The sequence below is a fragment of the Taudactylus pleione genome, unplaced genomic scaffold, assembly GCF_031769625.1.
Source record: "Taudactylus pleione unplaced genomic scaffold, aTauple2 ptg000454l, whole genome shotgun sequence".
Lineage (NCBI taxonomy): Eukaryota > Metazoa > Chordata > Amphibia > Anura > Myobatrachidae > Taudactylus > Taudactylus pleione.
Genome location: NW_028284856.1, coordinates 772,039 through 789,486, shown reverse-complemented (window position 1 = coordinate 789,486; position 17,448 = coordinate 772,039). Strand labels below are relative to the sequence as shown.

Sequence of the window (17,448 nt, the reverse complement as noted above, 5' to 3'; positions counted from 1 at the left end):
ATGTCCAATTTGTATGCCAGGGCATGCTGGCACTTGAAGCATGTACTAGTATGCCCTGGTATCCAGTACCTGCTGGGACCTGCAGTGCAGCTGTAAAAAATTGTAAAATTAATTAAAGTAATGAAAGACACACATCAAATATTGTAATATTTTATTGAAATAAAACTCCTCATCACAACTCTGTTACCCATTTATTATTCACATAAATCCATTGAGAAGGTCCCGCTTGGTTCTTCACGGTACTGTAGTGCTTACTGCATAAAACTAACTGAGAATAATTCTGTAAAAGTTTTTTGTGTGACCTTTTCTTATTTATTGTAGTCTAATGCTGGGTACACATGGGACGATCTGTTCAGCGAACGATATCGCTGAACGATCTCCCTTGAAATTCCTGGTGTGCTGGATGAACGATATTGTTCATCCACACACCAACGATTTCACCAATGATGAACGATCAACAATCGTTCTCCCATATAGAAAATTAACGATATCGTCCAGATTGGCCTGCATGCATGACCAATGGACGATATCGTTATCATCCAGCGGTAGCGCGCATCGTTGGTCGTTCTTTGCGTACAAACAGAACAATATGAATGATATATCATTGAACGATACCGTTATCGTTCATATAGTAACAATATATCGTTCCGTGTGTATGCACCTTAAGAAGTATAAAAATGAGGAACTGCTAATTTCATGCCCTCCCCTTCTTCCAACCAAATTATACCAATCACCACCTTCACACAAATAAAGCCAGAAAGTCATATGTGACAAAAAATAAGACAGCTTTATTTAACAAAACACAGGAACATGGAGCCTGATTCAGCATGGATTGCTATTGCAACAGCGTATGCAGATTGGTCGATGGTACGTACTGCTCATGCGTATGCAGCACAGTGCACGTGTGTGAGTTAGCATTGCGATCACTTTGCGATCACAAAAGCAGAATAAAAGCCATCGCAGAGTGAGTGACGGGAGGTCAGCGTTTGGTGGTGATGATGGGGAAGTGGTCAGTGAAACACAGGCGTGTATGTTAATTTGCTTTAAACTGAGTTAAATTTCATAAATGGCTTAATTTGAAATAAAGTGCCTTATGTGTAAAAACAGTTTAAAAATTGACACTTGTTTTGTCATAGTTGCTGCAGTTAAGAGAAAAGATAAAAAAAAAATATCTGCCAAACGTGGTATGCTATTAATATTCATTTGCTGCCTTAATATAAGCCTCTTCCTTCTTTATGCATTTATGCTGGGTACACATTTTGTCGATATATCGTTTGCTGGATTGACCAACAATATATTGTGAGTGCATCAGTGGGTCTTTACACCTAATATGTCTGTGATCAGCATAGTTCACAGACATTTCAGGTCAACCCTGCAGCACGTGTGTACGGACGACCTGCCGACCGCCAAGAAGAATGGCCGCAGAAACCGCTGACAATGACATCACAACTGGGCAGGTTTAAATGCAGTTGTGATGTCAGGCCAGACATATCGAGCAGTCAATTGATAAGTGTATATATCTTACCAACCAGCTGCTCAGACACTGGATCAGTCTGTTGACCGATTTGTCATGTAAGTATGTACCCTAGCATTGGAGTGCATGACTTTATCAAAATTTTTACATTTGTCCTGAATATGTTTTTTACAGCATACCATGGAGGTTACTATTATTGTATTTAGCCCTAAATGTTGTGGTATTATAATGATGAATATGAAGAGAAATGTAGAGAGAGAGACTGCAGGGACAGATGATTGCAGAGATGTGTGTGGGATACCTGTGGTTATGTAATGACTGCACAGAGAACATGGGAATCTTTTGTTGCTAGGATACTGTGGTTTGTGAGGATTCAGTGTATTCAATCCACTGCTTCTACTGGGAGTTTTGTGTTAGGAAACCCCTGCATTATATAATGATCATAAAGAGCAGAGTTGAACATATATCTGCTTAGTTTGCACACTGCACATGCTCCTAAATTGTATAGCGCAAGTACAGGATTTGGTACATTTCGGCATGAATCTTCAATACAAAATACATGTAGAAGTAATTTCATTACACTACAAAGAACATTTGACTGTAACTATTATCTACTAGCTGGGATACCTGGCATTGCCTGGGTTGAAGACTGGACCCTGAAGTACACCTGCAGCCTTTATTTGTTTACATTGTCCTTGTCTATAACCCCATTCCATTGATCCTGAAAAGGACCCTACTGTTTGCTAACATGCATGCAAACAGTGGTGTAACAACCATGGGTGCAAGGTGTGCGGCTGCTAAGGAGCCTGAGCTGCCTCTGTGGCGCACCGCTCCCTCTGCATCCAGTCACGCAGGTCCAGTCATGGCCGTTGAGAGGGACCCAGGTGTCAGCAATGTTGATTTGGTGCCGGCCTGCCAGTTGATTACAGCTGACGCACTGGCAGGCAGTCATGGAGAGACAGCGCTGCTGGTCACATGGCAATCGGAGCTTGCGGACCGGTTCCAGTAACAAATTGCGCCAACACTATCTGTCCATGTCTGCCACTGCTTGCCGGTGTGTCAGTTGTAATTAGCTGGCGGTCCAGCCCCAAATCCACACTTGCTGGCTGCTGATGGCACACGGGGAGGCGAGAGGCTACTGGAGGGACATGGGGATGTGAGTTGCTGGTGGTTGCTGGTGGTGGGGTATAATGTGTAAGGGGCACTACTATTGTGTGCATTACTGTGTAGTGTAAGGGACATTACTGTGTTGCAAAATGCATAATGGGCACTACTACTGTGTGTCATAATGCGTATAAAGGGTACTACTGTGTGGCATAACTTGAATGAGGTCTGTGTGGCATATTTTGAATGGGTTATATGTGGCATATTTTGAATGGGTGATGTGTGGCATAACCTGAATGGGCTCTATGTGGCATAACATGAATGCGGTCTGTGTTTTTTTTGTACATCTGGGGGTGCCCTTTTAAGATCTTACCATGTGGCCCACAAAGTTGTAGTTATGGCCTTGCATGCAAACACAGAGGCTCTGGATTTAATATGAACTTGCATGAGTAATCAAGTTTGCTCAGACTGAAAGCATACTTTTGTAACTTTCTCACAGGTTTTTGTCAGACTGCCAATTTCCAGTGGAGCCAGCCCTGGAACCTGTGTAATTTAAGAGTGTCCCCATTTTTAGGGTTTGTGTGAGAATGTGTGGTCCTGACAAAATTTAAACCCAGGCAAAAACCTAATCCTGGTCAAACTACATCACCATGCCAAATTTGGTGGAGCTAGTTCCATAACTCTGGTCATGTATAAAGCACACAAATACAGACGGACAGAAAGACAAATTTTCTCGCTTATTATATAGATTGTTACTTAATAGCAAATATTCCCTTCTACTGTATATAACTTATTTTTAAGTTAAAAGAAAGGACACTTTTCTGTTAACACGTTACTTTTTTCTCTGCACATTGAACAATGATATTTTATAGTCAATATAAACAACTGAGGTATTCTCATCTTCATCAGGTTCTTGTGCTTCTGTGTTACCCTCTACAATATGTTTGTAAAATGGCAACTGGTTTACATCTTTGTACCCCATGGCTGCTAGCAGTGCCACCATATCTTTCATTTTAGCCTCTTGCACGTGACTCTTATGCTGGGTACACACGAGACGATATGTCGTCCAATCCGACAAATCTGACATCATATCAGGCTCATCGGCCAGTGTGTATCCGCTATGTCACTGACGATGCGTGCTCCTGCGCATGCAGGATGCAGCATGGCCCCCACTTCATTGCTGTCGGCATCGACAAGTGTGTATGCACTTGCCGATGCCGGCACTCCCGCCGGGTCCTGCCTCCTACGATATTGAGCTGGGTACACATCGTTTAGTGTGTACCCAGCTTTACACTGCACTTTCTTTATGTTTGCTTTCAGAAAATCATACCTCAGTCCCCACCTTATCTTGTGTTGGCAGACAGGTCCACACTATAAGCAGAAAAAAGTCCAACCAGACCTGACTTTGCCTGAATTGTCAGTCTTTTAGCCTCACTAATTTTGAACCGTTTTGTGGTTGATACTGAATTTTGTGCTACTTCTTGCCAGTTCACCCATTTAAAATCTGATCCTAGGATGTAAACTGTCCCATCACTCACTGCTGCTGAATGGCTTCTTCCTGCTGAGAAGAATTGATGTGTGTATATATACAGGCCCGGCAAAGGGGGACTAAGGGAACACCTGTAGCGGGCCTAGAGGTCCAGAGGGGCCCCGAGGACCAGACGGGCACAAAACGGGGCCGCGGACAGCGGGCGCTGTTCCAGCCAGCGGGCCCCATAGCGGCTGCAAAGCCCCAGCGCCAAGTGCCTTGAAGTCTGGCCCAGGCAGCGCTGGGCTCTTCCAGGTGGCTCAGCTGTGGCCCGGGCCTGACCTTTAAGCAATGCGGCGGCGTGATGTCATAGGTCATGTCGCTGCACGTCAGGCAAAGCTGCGGTGTGGAGGGGAAGGTAAAGGAATAAGGGCTGCGAAAGGGGAAGATGATGGGACCTGGATATGGAAGAAGGTGAAGAGGGCATAGGAAGCTGATAGGGCCTGGGGGCAGAGGAAGTTGATGGGAGCTGGAGGTAGAATGTGACACGGGCTGGGGGCAGAGGACGGTGATGCGGGCTGGAAGCAGAAGGTGACACGGGCTGGGGGCAGAGGAAGGTGATGGAGGCTGGAGGTAGAAGGTGACATGGACTGGGGGCAGAGGAAGGTGATGGGGGCTAGAGGTCGAAGGTGACACTGGCTGGGGGCAGAGGAAGGTGATGGGGGCTGGCGGTAGAGGGAAACATGGGCTGGGGGCAGAGGAAGGCGATGGAGGCTGGAGGTAGAATTTGACACGGGCTGCAGGAACAGGAAGGTGATGGGGCAGAAGGTGACATGGCATGGGCTGGGAGCAGAGGTAGGTGAAGTGGGCTGGGGGCAGAAGGTGACATGGGCTGGGGCAGAGGAAGGTGATAGAGGAAGATGATAGGGCTGGGATAGAGGAAGATGAAGGGGCAGAGGAAGTGATGGGGCTGGGGGCAGAAGGTTACATGGGCTGGGGCAAAAGGTGACATGGTCTGGGGGCAGAGGAAGGTGATGGGGCTGGGGACAGTGGAAGGTGAATGGGGCTGGGGGCAGAGAAAAGTGATGGGGGCATCTGGGCTGAGGATGGTGATGAGAGGCTGAATTTGAGGACGGTGATGAGGGACTGCGAATAGCTGGCTGCAGATACCATCCCTCCTACCCCTGAGGCATCCACAGCACTGTCATCAAGAAGACCTTGCAAGAGACGTTAGACAAGAACTATAGCCTGCATCATCAGTGACAGAGAGACAGTGTGGTACTGTAAGTCATAGTGTACTTTTACTTTATTTAAAGGCTGGCATATCTTTCAGTTAACATTCTCATGCTTCACATATCACACATCCAGGGGAGGGATGTGCGGGATCGGGGGTGGTGGCGAGAAGGTGGGGCCCCCAGAGACATCACTGTACCGGGCCCCGAGATTTCTGTTGCCGGCCCTATGTATATACAGTATGTCTGTATGTGTGTGCCTGTGTGTGTGGGGTGAGGGGAAGTTATTAGATGCTGAGTGTGGGTGTTCATGGGTAAATAGGTGAATTGGTGCTATGTGGGAAGATCTTTATGGAAGCTGATAGGGTGGATGAATGTGTTAATGGGTGCTGGGAGGGTGAAAATTCCTCCAATGAAACTGAAACACGATTTGGTAGCTATGAAACACTGACTGGATGTGGTACTTATCGCTATAAAATGCCATTTCCCTGTACCAAAGGAATTTGGAACAAATTGGTAGTTTGGATCTAGAAGTAATATTCTACACCTAGCCAACAATGTGCTGCCACCTAGAACGCATTTAAAATTTTTGGTGGATTTGGTACGTTTTGGAAATGAGCTCCACAATTGGAGAAGTTATCCATTGCAACCAATCAGCTGCTAGCTATCATTTATCTAGAACAGTTTTGAAAATGATAACTAGAAGCTGATTTGTTTATATGGGCAACTTCTCCACCTGTCCTCTTTAGAAGGTTTATACATCTCACCCATAGGTTCTGAGAGGGCGTGTTGAGGCAACTGCAGGCTATGCGGAGTTGGACGTATGTATACACATGTTTTCAGACCCATCTTTTGCACCCAGCATAGAGTAGGTACAAGTGTGCACTAATATTGATGGTGACCTGTGTAAAACCAAGTGTGCGGCTAGAGGTCGGGAACAGCACAAGATGCGCTTAACTCTGCTTTCGGGCAAACATGCATTTTATTTCTGTGTGCGCAATAAAGGAGCACATACTATGACTGTTGGTGCAGAAATGTTTAACCATGCAATAACATATGCCCAATTTTACGTCCAACTCTGCATCAGGCCCCCAATGTTTTGCGTCCATGTGTGGACATGAATGAGTGTATGTTTGTAGGGGTACAGAAGGCACCATTCCACGTGAGCATGGTCATGTCTCCATTGTTATGTAGACACCCTTACCCGATCACCCAGAGCACTATTGGCATGTACCCAATCTTGTCATGAGCATCCAACTAGCCTGAATCACAGATGGGAAATGTTGGGAGGCAATGCAGTAACAATGCCTAAAATACTTTTGTCCATCGACAATTTCTTACATGAGTGCAATGGACTTGAACTATCTTTTGCTAGAGCAGCAGGTTTGTCAATCAATGCTGCATTAAATTCAACTGTTCTAATAGGGAGTGCATAAGCATGAAGGAAAATTCAGAGGTCATTCATCGCTCTAAAAATAAATAATCACTATTACATCAAAGTTGCATTTGGAGAATATGTCAATTATTTCCGACACAGATACAGGGTTTAATGCCTTGAGTAAATAATAATAATTTCCTACATGAGTTATAAATTGCTGCTGCTCTCCGGGGCCAGATGAAGGTATGTGGGGCCCCAGAGCAACACATTTTGTGATAGGCCCACCAATAAAATTGACCCCTCTATATTATAAAACCTGTTCACAATTCGACTCCCCCCCCCCCCCCCCTCCTTCCACTGGCATACAAGGGCATATAGCGGGTTAACTTCACAGATTTTCCTCTGCAGCCCCTAGAGGTGTACATAGCATTCGTGCTCATCGCAGCAAATGTGTGGGACCACCTATGTTCCTATAATCAGAGCTTATAGAATGTTTGAATTAAAAGTTTAGAAATGTCATACAAGTGACTATGTATGACTATATAATAATTCACCATCTGATCGCGTGAGGCCCAGGAACATAGCATTTTCCTTTGTTTATTACCCGGTTTTGTACTGTAAGTACAAATAACGCAGTGCTTATGTGTTCAACTACTTTTGATGTAGCTGATGGTGGTGATTCCAGTGAAATATTACCCTGATTTAAATTTCTTTTTTTTTCTCTTTTATTTGCATTCATATATGTTTTGAGCATACCATACATTAAATGTATTATAACATGTCTACATTGATACTTAATATAACATTTCGTAATATGTGTAAAATAAGTGTAATTTGGGTGCTAATTCAACTAACTTTTGTTTTACTTTATATGTCATTATATCATATTCGGTTATTATATACAAATGGGGACATTACATTTTATACATTTTCATTAAGTGAAATAAATATTTATTTTATAACACAGGTTGAGTCTCCCATATCCAAATATTCTGAAATACAGAATATTCCGAAATACTGAATTTTGTGAACATGACCGAGATAGTGAAACCTTTGCTTTCTGATGGTTCAATGTACACAAACTTTGTTTAAGGCACAACATTATTAATAATATTGTATAACATCATCTTCAGGCTGTGTGTATAAGGTGTATATGAAACATAAATGAATTTTGTGTTTTTATTTATTACCAGTTATTTATATAGCGCACACATATTCCACAGTGCTTTACAGAGAATATTCAGCCATTCACATCAGTCCCTGCCCCAGTGGAGCTTACAATCTATGGGCCTGATTCAGAGCCGGACGCTCTGACCAGAGCGCTCGCTCTGAATCAGGGCCCTCCTCCATTAAAATGGTTTGTCCTTCTGGACGCTCGTATAGCTGTGGGTCACCACCCACAGCATATATGAGCGTGCAAAAAGATGGTCGCGATGGTCGGGTTTCCCAGCCACAAGCCCTGGAGTGATTTTGGCTCTATCAGAGCCAAAATCACTCCCACTGACATGATGTCAGTGGGGCCGGCTTCAGACGGTAGGCGTTCCCATGGGAACGTCTCCGTCTGGCAGGCACGCCCCCAGCACGCCCACCAAAGGGGGCGTGCTGTCAATCAACATCGACAGCACGCCCCCTTTGGTGCGAGACCACGAGCGATGGAAAGCCCGTCGCTCGCTGGGTCTCGCGCATGCGCACGACGGAACTCCCTCCGTCATGCGTTTGCGCAGTGGGGAACATCGACCCACTTGCGAGCGTACTGCCGCTCGCGAGTGGATCTGAATGACACCCTATTTTCCCTAACACACGCTCACACACATTCACACTAGGGTTAATTTTTGCTGGGAGCCAGTTAACCTACCAGTATATTTTTGGAGTGTGGGAGGAAACCGGAACACTCGGAGGAAACCCACACAAGTACAGGGAGAATATACAAACTCTGCACAGTTAGGGCCCTGGTGGGAATTGAACCCACGATCTCAGTGGTGTGAGACAGTAACGCTAACCATTACACCGTCTGTGCTGTATGTACACAAACTTTGCTTGATGCACAAAATTATAAAACATATTGTGTAGAATTACCTGCAGGCTATGTGTATGAGTTGTATATTAAATATAAATGCATTCTGTGTTTAGATTTGGGTCCCATTCCCAAGATATCTCATTATGGTGTACAAGTATTCCAAAATACAGAAAAATCTGATATCCAAATTACTTCTGGTCCCAAGCATTGTGGCTATGGAAGACTTAACCTAAAAGACCTTTTTTTTATTCTGCAAAAGAAAATGTTAAATAATCATCTATAAGCATCCTGCCATTACTGGCACCAGTGATAGAAGAAATGCATCAATGACATTCATCACATCAGAAAGACAGCGAGGAAAGAAACAAAACCTAAAACATGTCACACAGGAGTAATTCAATAGGGCTCACATGCATAGCCGAGGCATTTCACACTGGGAGACTTTTACTCCATGTGCTGAGAACACTGGCTGTATATTGGGAGGCAGCCCCCTCCCAACCTCATTTACATGCATAACTGGCCTAGTAGGTGTAAAAATAGACAAGCAGTGCCTGAATTGGAAATGGTCACTCAGTGATGTCTGCAGTTGCTGGAGATGAATTCCGAGAGAGTTTCTAGTGAGCAGAGACGTAAACTGTCTGAGGGAACTTCTGGACCACAGAAAGAAGTAACTGGTACCGTTTGCCTGGATTATACATGGATGGCTAACACTGCTGACAAGTGCATAGATTAGGGCAGAATAGTTATGGGCAATGCACCACTCTGTCAGGCCTGTCACACTGGGAAACCCATTGGTCATGTTGGAAATATCACTGATTTGGAGAAAATCCTGGACTACTACGGCTACATAAGTGACGGAAACTCCGATCAAGAAGATGCGGTGAGTGTACAGTATTTGTACAGGGGCCAAGTGGAGGAAATAGCTGTCCCCTTGTTAGGGAAGAGATGCTTGTTCATATAAGCAAGCGCTGTAACTGGTACAGACTAGACAAATAGATATACTAGACTAGCACTCATATATATTGTTTTAGTCGACATTTTCATAACAAAGATCTTCTATCATTCGGACAACACAGAAATACTTATAATTTATTACAAGAACAGTATACTGACTTCTCTTTGGAAACAACTGACATATGTCAGTACTTTTTTACTGTGTTTTGTGCCTGATAAATTGGCACTAACTAAAATATCATGACGTTACTGTAGCTCTTATATTGTGCTTCATCCTATTTATTAGAGGAAGTGTTCCTCAGGGTACAAACAACTAACCAAGTCATTATTTTCTCCAGTTCTGCTGTGTGCATTGCCTGCACCTGGTACACAACATAACCATGACGTTTAATAAAAACTTTGAAGCTCCTGCAGGTCAGATTTGTTTAGGACAATCCCCAGAACTATTAGACCAGGATCTCCTAAGTTAATTTGTATATTACAAAATAATGTGTTTGTCTATGTAGCGTTTTACAATGGGTGTTTTAGTTGTCACTGATTAGTAATGATAGGGACACCTGTGGTGAATAAAGGACATGTCCCCTAGCTTCTCCATGTGACACTTGTGGTGTTGCCACTAACAATCTTTTCCTAACGATCAATGTACTCATGCTATTTCCGCCTGCCGGCTTATATAAAGCAAGCGTCCTTCTGCATTAATGGAAATGATTAGTGCGTAACCCCAGGTTACTCCCAGGTGACTGTGACTACTCTGCCCCAGCAAACACGTCTAATGTGATGCCATGTCACTGTTGTACCCTTAGATGTTAGTCTTTATATAGTTCTATTGTTTCATTCTCTATCAAAAATGTATTATGTATGACAAATAAAAACTTTTCTTATGCACATGGTCTAATTATCAGCATATTATGCTTACAGGGGAAAGTCAGGTTAAATTATTATTATTATTATCATTATTATTATTATTATTATTATTACCATTTAATTCTATAGTGAACACATATTCCCTACCACATACACAAACTTAGGATATTTTTTGTTGTTGTTGTCTGAGTACCCAGAAACCCCCCCTGACAGGCACCATGTCCTTAAGCCCCGCCCACTAGCAGCAAAATGCTAATAGGGAGGACACGGAGCCAATATGACACAATTCTATTAGAATTTAGTCATTTGGTTCCACTCACTCCTGATTGACGTGCGAATCGCAGCATTTTGCCGTTAGGGGAAGAGGCGCCTAATGCCATAGGTCCTGACCCTGCAACTGCTGCAAGGTAAGAAGTGTGTAATGTATGTGTGACATATATATGTGTGTGTGTGTGTATGTGTGTGTGTAAGGTATGTGTGACATATGTATTTGTGTGCATATATGTATATATGTGTGAGTGTATATGTACATATATGTATATAATGTGTGTGTCAAACACCCCTGTAAAAATCCTGCGTTTGCCCCTGAGGAGCATGGTGGGAATCAAACCCAGAACCTCAGTGCTGTCGGGTAGTAATGCTAACCATTCCACCATCTGTGCTGCCCTATTTGTTTTATATACAGTATATCCTTAGCGCAGGGGCGTATCTATAATGGGTGCAGGGTGTGCGTTGCACTCCCTGCACCCTTTATAGATACGCCCCTGTGCGTATCTGTAATGGGTGCACCGCATACCCTGCACCCATATTATCTAATAGTTACCTCTCCGAGGTCCCGTGTCGGGTGCTTCAGACCTCTCCGAGGTCCCGTGTCCGAGGTCCCGTGTCGGGTGTCTCAGCCCTGCACAATACGCCACTGTGCGTATCTATAATGGGTGCACCGCACACCCTGCACCGATATTATCTAATAGTTACCTCTCCGAGGTCCCGTGTCGGGTGTCTCAGCCCTGCACATAACGCCCAGTAGACACGTCAGTCTGCTGCCGGCCGCCGGGGAGAGAGGAGGGGGCCCATTAGGGGGGAACGAACACGGGCCCCTTCCTCTCTTAATACGCCCTGCCTTAGCAAGTGATTGTAAGACTGATGCTTCTGCTACATTTCTAGAGTGGACGTATAGATTTGCCCATCTGTGGCAGTTGTACTCAGTGTACTGTCAGTGCTAATGCTGTGAAAACTATGGGCCTGATTCAGACCCACTCGCGAGCGGCTGTCCGCTCGCAAGTGGGTCGATGGTCTGCACTGAGCCTGCGCACGACGGAGGGAGCTCCGTCGTGCGCATGCGCCAGACACGACGAGCGAAGGACTTTCCTTCGCTCGTTGTGTCCGATCAAAGGGGGCGTGCTGTCAATGTTGATTGACAGCACGCCCCCTTTGGTGGGCGTGCCGGGGGCGTGCCTCCCTGACGGGGGCGTTCCCACGGGAACGCCTCCCGTCAGAAGCCGGCCCACTGACATCACTAGTGATGTCAGTGGGAGTGATTTTGGCTCTGATAGAGCCAAAATCACTCCGGAGCTTGCGGTTGAAAACCTCAACCGCAGGCTCCGGCTCGCAAATTCGATGGTCGCGATGGTCACGACCATCGCGGCCATCAAAATGCACGCTCGTATAGCCTGTGGGTGGTGACCCACAGCTATACGAGCGTCCAGGAGGACGCTCCATGAAAATGGAGCCCGGCCCTCATTCAGAGCGTGCGCTCTGCTCAGAGCGCACGGCTCTGAATGAGGGCCTATATTCTTCAACAATCAATTTAAGTACATTTTTGGTCCTGTTGTTTTTACAGTTTTCCTTACTAATTCTAAACACTACTACTACCACTGCTACATAGGAAGGAGTTACACTTAGTTATTACTCCTTTCTGGGTATATAATATTTCTAGAGATAATCAAAGTGAACATTACCCTCAGTAACTTTAAATGAATGAACTTTGTGACTTTAAAAGAACCTGTAATTGTAATAATGTATATTATTTTAATATATGGCTGTGCAATGTGTTTGTGCTTTATAAATTAAATTTATCAATTACATTTTATATGTGTGGGGTAATAAATATTGGTGTTTATCTGGTATATTATATGGTAACAGTGAGAGAAGTCCCCTAAGATGTCATGCACACAGATAACCTGTCCTATTGTATTTGATGAGCAGCAGATTTAATGCAGACTGTGGCGCGAGCACTGGTCACATGTAGCTAGACTGTTTCATGCCCTTCAGCTAACAATTTACCATAATTGTTAAATACTTTGGTACAACCGTTAATCCTCTCCAGAAAATCAAGACCCAGCTGGCATTAGCGGGCTGAACTTGCTGATGCTAGTTTAGAATCCAGTAGGAGTAGCAATGCAGTGACTCACACATTTCTCTGTAATCTTTTATTTCTGCTAAGACTTTTGTTCCTATGACATGTCATTGTCTCTACAGTTTGTATTTGGTCAGCTCATATGGCTCTCATATGTTCTATATACGTGAAAGGCACCGGAACTGCCTTTTTTATATTATTATTGGAAATGTATTGTTTCAAATGTATGTGCATATAATGCTTATGCCAAAGTGTTGAAATCTGCCATCTCTGAGGTTATATAAGGCAACTTTTAAAAATCATTGAAAGTGCTCAGGGCCTGATTCAGAGCCGCTCGCTAGATGCAATCGCTCGCCCGATGTGTATGCAAATTGCGTAGGCAGTGCTACCGCACAGCAATGCCTTAGCACGCCCAGTATTTCTTAGCGAGCGATCACATAGTGTATGCAGACACCCACCAGCCTGTTTTAAGACGCCCACTTGTGCATGTCATGTCCATTAAGTGTATGCAACCATCGGTACATCGGATGCTATCGCAGCGCTTGAGGTTGACCATACCCTGCCGCAAGCACTGCGAGCACTTCAGTGTAAAAACAAGCCAGGTGCCGTGTACTATGATGCTGTCTTATAATTATGCACACCTCTAAAACGCCGCTGAGATGCTCAGGCACGCCTGCGTTTGCACCTCCACTCCCCCATTTTTAATGGCCAGCCCCTGTTACCACCTACAAAGGTATGCAATCGGGAAGCTGACTGCCTAAATACCGGCAGCCGGCTTCCCGACTGTCATATCCCGGCAAGGGTGAAATGCCGGGCATCTAGATGTAGACGCCCGCATTTCCCCGACGCTGGGAGACCGGCGCCCGGCAACCCGATCGTAGTGATGCCGGGCGCCGCGAGCGGTCAGCTGCGGGGGGGAGAGGGTTAGGTTTTGTGCTCCCGGGGGGGACTTAGGGTCAGGCACCCCCCCCCGGGAGGTTAGGGTTAGGCTAGGGGGAGGGAGGGTTAGGGTTAGGCACCCCCGGGAGGGACTTAGGGTTAGCCACCGCCTCGGGGGACTTAGGTTTAGGTAGCGGGGTAGGGGGTGGTTAGGGTTAGGCACTTAGAGGGGGGATTAGGGTTAGGCACTTGGGGGGGAAGTTAGGGTTTGGCACCCCTAGGGAGGGTTAGGGGGGTTAGGTTAGGTTAGTAGATACTCACCTATCCACGATCGGGATTTCCAGCGCTGTCGGGCTTCCGCTGCTCCGAACTCTGCTCATGTCGGGCTGCCGCTGACGGGAATCGAACCGCCGGCCATGCGGCCGGCTGTATTTCATACCCATTCCCCTACAAATGGCTTCCCTTGTCACTCATTCTGCTGGGCTGTCTATGTGCAGCGAGCGAATGCAATGTGAACTTTCGCTAAGGTATGCACATGCGCACTGCGATGCATGCGCACACTGCATAACATCGGCAGCAGCGAGAGTATGCATCTTAGCGAGCGGGTCTGAATGAGCTCCTCTGTTCCTACCTTTTATTTATTACTAGACTTGACATTAGCGATGTGAATTTGCTCTGCATTTTCAGTTTTGTTGTTTATTTACTGTGTTTTGTGATGTATTGATGCATAAGAGAGATTGGTGCTCTCTAGTTATAGGAAACACCTCTCCTCACATGTTGCAACGACGATCAGAGCACTGTTGGGTGTTTTTTTTTGCCCAAGGCTAAACATTTTAAATTGTCCATATAAGCAGCCTTTACTACACTGTGCTGATTACACCACACAATTCAAAACCTGACATTAGAGTGCGAGCTGTTGGGGATTTGTTTAGTAAAGATGGAATAGTGTAGAAGCATCTACGCTGTGCAGTAAGCTGTAATAACAGACATACAGCATTTGGAGTACAGTAGAGTGTAGCTCAGATGTGCTTGTTCTTATAATCGGTTAATCCCCAGGGGATTATAAAAGAACATTTTTTTTTCGTTACCGCCTAATGCTTTTTTCATGTAAAGTTGTATTAGGAAACGCTCAATAGTTAAAATAAAAAATCCAGAAATTTGAACACATAGAAGACCTAAAATAGGAGACAAGTATTGTTATCCTCAACACATTTTTATAACTTTCATAAGAATATACAGTAGCTACATATAGTTTCATCTTTTTATATTCTTAAAATTAGGGATGTGCAGGCTCGGATAGGTTCGAGTTTGCACGTGGAGTTCGGATTTTTCCCTCCAAAAAAACGGAACTCAGAACGAGGCAAAACGTCATCTTACATGGACGAACATCATCATTCCTGGTCTTTTGTCCAGGAATGATGATGTTCGTCCATGTAAGATGACGTTTTGCCTCGTTCTGAGTTCCGTTTTTTTGGAGGGAAAAATCCGAACTCCACGTGCAAACTCGAACCTATCCGAGCCTGCACATCCCTACTTAAAATACAAATATGGTTCAATACCATGGTTATGGTAACAGCGATAGTAAAGGTGCCCATACAAGATGCGATAAAGCAGCCGATCTGACGGATTGGTACAATTTGGCTGCTATATCGTACTGTGTATAGGCATGATATCGCCCAGTGCGAGCACCCGTGGGGTCGTACATCGCACCCCCAGATCTTACTGTAGGTTCAGTCGATCTGGGGATGCAATGTGCGATCCCGTGCAGCGCTATGCAAGTGAGGGAGGGAGGGAGATGGCATATCGGGCGGTCGGCCACCAGATCGCTCCGTGTGTGGGGACTGCCCGATATGTCGGACGTCGGATCCCCCGTCGCGTCGCACGGTGTATGGCCGGCTTAAGGTAATACATAGCACAGATTTGCTTATTCAACCGGACTGCCATTTACTGGAAACTAAGCACCTTTACCTTTATTTTATACAGTTTTATAAAGACATTTTTACGTATTTTACAAATTAAGTCTTATAATTTTCCTACCCATCAAAACTTGGATACACCATAGTTTGGCTTAATGCGGAACTGGTAGGATCTCAGAATCTGTTTCTGGTGTCCCCTGATCATTAGATATGTATTATAGTCTATAGGGGACCGCAATGACACGGTTTATGCACTACTGCATTAGGTACCCATGGGGATTAAGATAAACAATTCATTTGTTAAACAATGGATTTGAGCTGGATGATGTGTGGACTTCATTGTCAGGTAAATGCATGTTATATTACTAGTAGATCTTAAAACCAATAGCAATTAGTGGCGTCAGCTCCTCCTCAGTGACAGGGAGCTGGGCGCTGCACACCAACATTACAGTGCAGCGCCTGGGTCCGGGTCACTGAGGATGGTCCGGCAATGCAGAGAGAGTCTCTTGGGGCAGGTCCCTTTTTGAGCTGCACACATTTTCGACGCATGCAGGGGGCTTACTATTCACATTGTTGGTTGTCACCGTCCCCAGTGCCACCACTGACAGGAATATTTACCTTAAGGATCATGCTGAACAAATTTAAACATGCATTTAAAAGGTTTTCAGTTTCATAAATACTTACTATGCAATTTGAGTCTTATGGCCCGTATACACGGGACGATCAGACAAGATCAGATATCGTTGTTTGATCGTCCTGCATGTGCTGGATGTTCGATATCGAACATCCAGCAACATGCACCAACCCCCAAACGACGTAACGACCCGCGATCAATGTGGGTCCTTATAGTAAACAGGCTAACCTGGTCGATATCGACCATCCGTGCCCGTGCATCGACCATCGTTTGGTCGTTTGAAGGGGACAGAAACTGGTCAATTTGAACGATAACGATATAGCGCTCGCAAGCGGGAAGATGGTGGGCCAGTGCGCACATGTGAGCCCCGGGCAAGCGCAAAAAGCACTCGCTCTGGTGCTCGCAACAAACGGGGCGGCTGTCAATGTTGATCGACAGCTCGCCCCGTTTTGTAGGCGGGAGGGGGGGTGGCTGGGCAAACGGAGGCGTTCCTGCAGCAAGCGGGAAGATGGTGGGCCAGTGCGCACACGTGAGCCCCGGGCAAGCGCAAAAAGCACTCGCTCCGGTGCTCGCAAAAAACGGGGCGGCTGTCAATGTTGATCGACAGATCGCCCCGTTTTGTAGGCGGGAGGGGGGGCTGGCTGGGCAAACGGAGGCGTTCCTGCAGGAACGCCTGCCGTTTGTGGGTGGCTCTACTGACATCACAAGTGATGTCAGTAGGTGGACTTCCTGCTCTATTAGAGCAGGAAGTCCACTGGGGCTTGCGGCCACGAGACCCTACCGTAAGGGTCTCGTCGCAAACCCGATGGTCGCGATGGTCTTGACCATCGCGACCATCACCTGGCCTCTCGCATAAGCTGTGGGTGGTCAACCACAGCTATGCGAGCGGCCAGGAGGCCGCAACTTAAAAAAACAAGCGCCCACCCTGATTCAGAGCGAGCGCTCGCTTTTTGCGAGCGGCTCTGAATCAGGCCCACATTTCACTCCGATACACCCTTACTATACAGTACTTTGGTCTTGCCTACATGCCACCTCCAACCACTGTCCCAACCCTCTTGCTGCATGGAGCCGTACGTACAAAATGTGGCCAAGTCAAAAGGGCAAAAGATATGCATCGCAAATTGACACACATCCGCATTTAAATATAGAGTTAGTTCTGGGGGGGAAAAAAA

The 17,448-nt window shown here is 45.6% G+C and overlaps 1 protein-coding gene across 14 annotated transcripts in view; it reads left to right on the top strand.

The window, feature by feature from the left end:
- Nucleotides 1-17,448, top strand: part of ANK2 (ankyrin 2) — a 696,877-nt gene that overhangs the window by 413,126 nt on the left and 266,303 nt on the right. The window contains exon 1 of one of the 14 annotated variants that reach the window (XM_088448318.1): nucleotides 9,298-9,553. The exons of 11 other annotated variants lie outside the window; for them this stretch is intronic. In XM_088448318.1, the coding sequence (XP_088304444.1) occupies nucleotides 9,419-9,553 (135 nt within the window). In that variant the 5' untranslated portion in view covers nucleotides 9,298-9,418. Of the gene's footprint in view, nucleotides 1-9,297; nucleotides 9,554-17,448 lie in introns of those variants that run through there. 2 more of the 14 variants (XM_088448307.1, XM_088448320.1) reach the window with 2 other exon arrangements.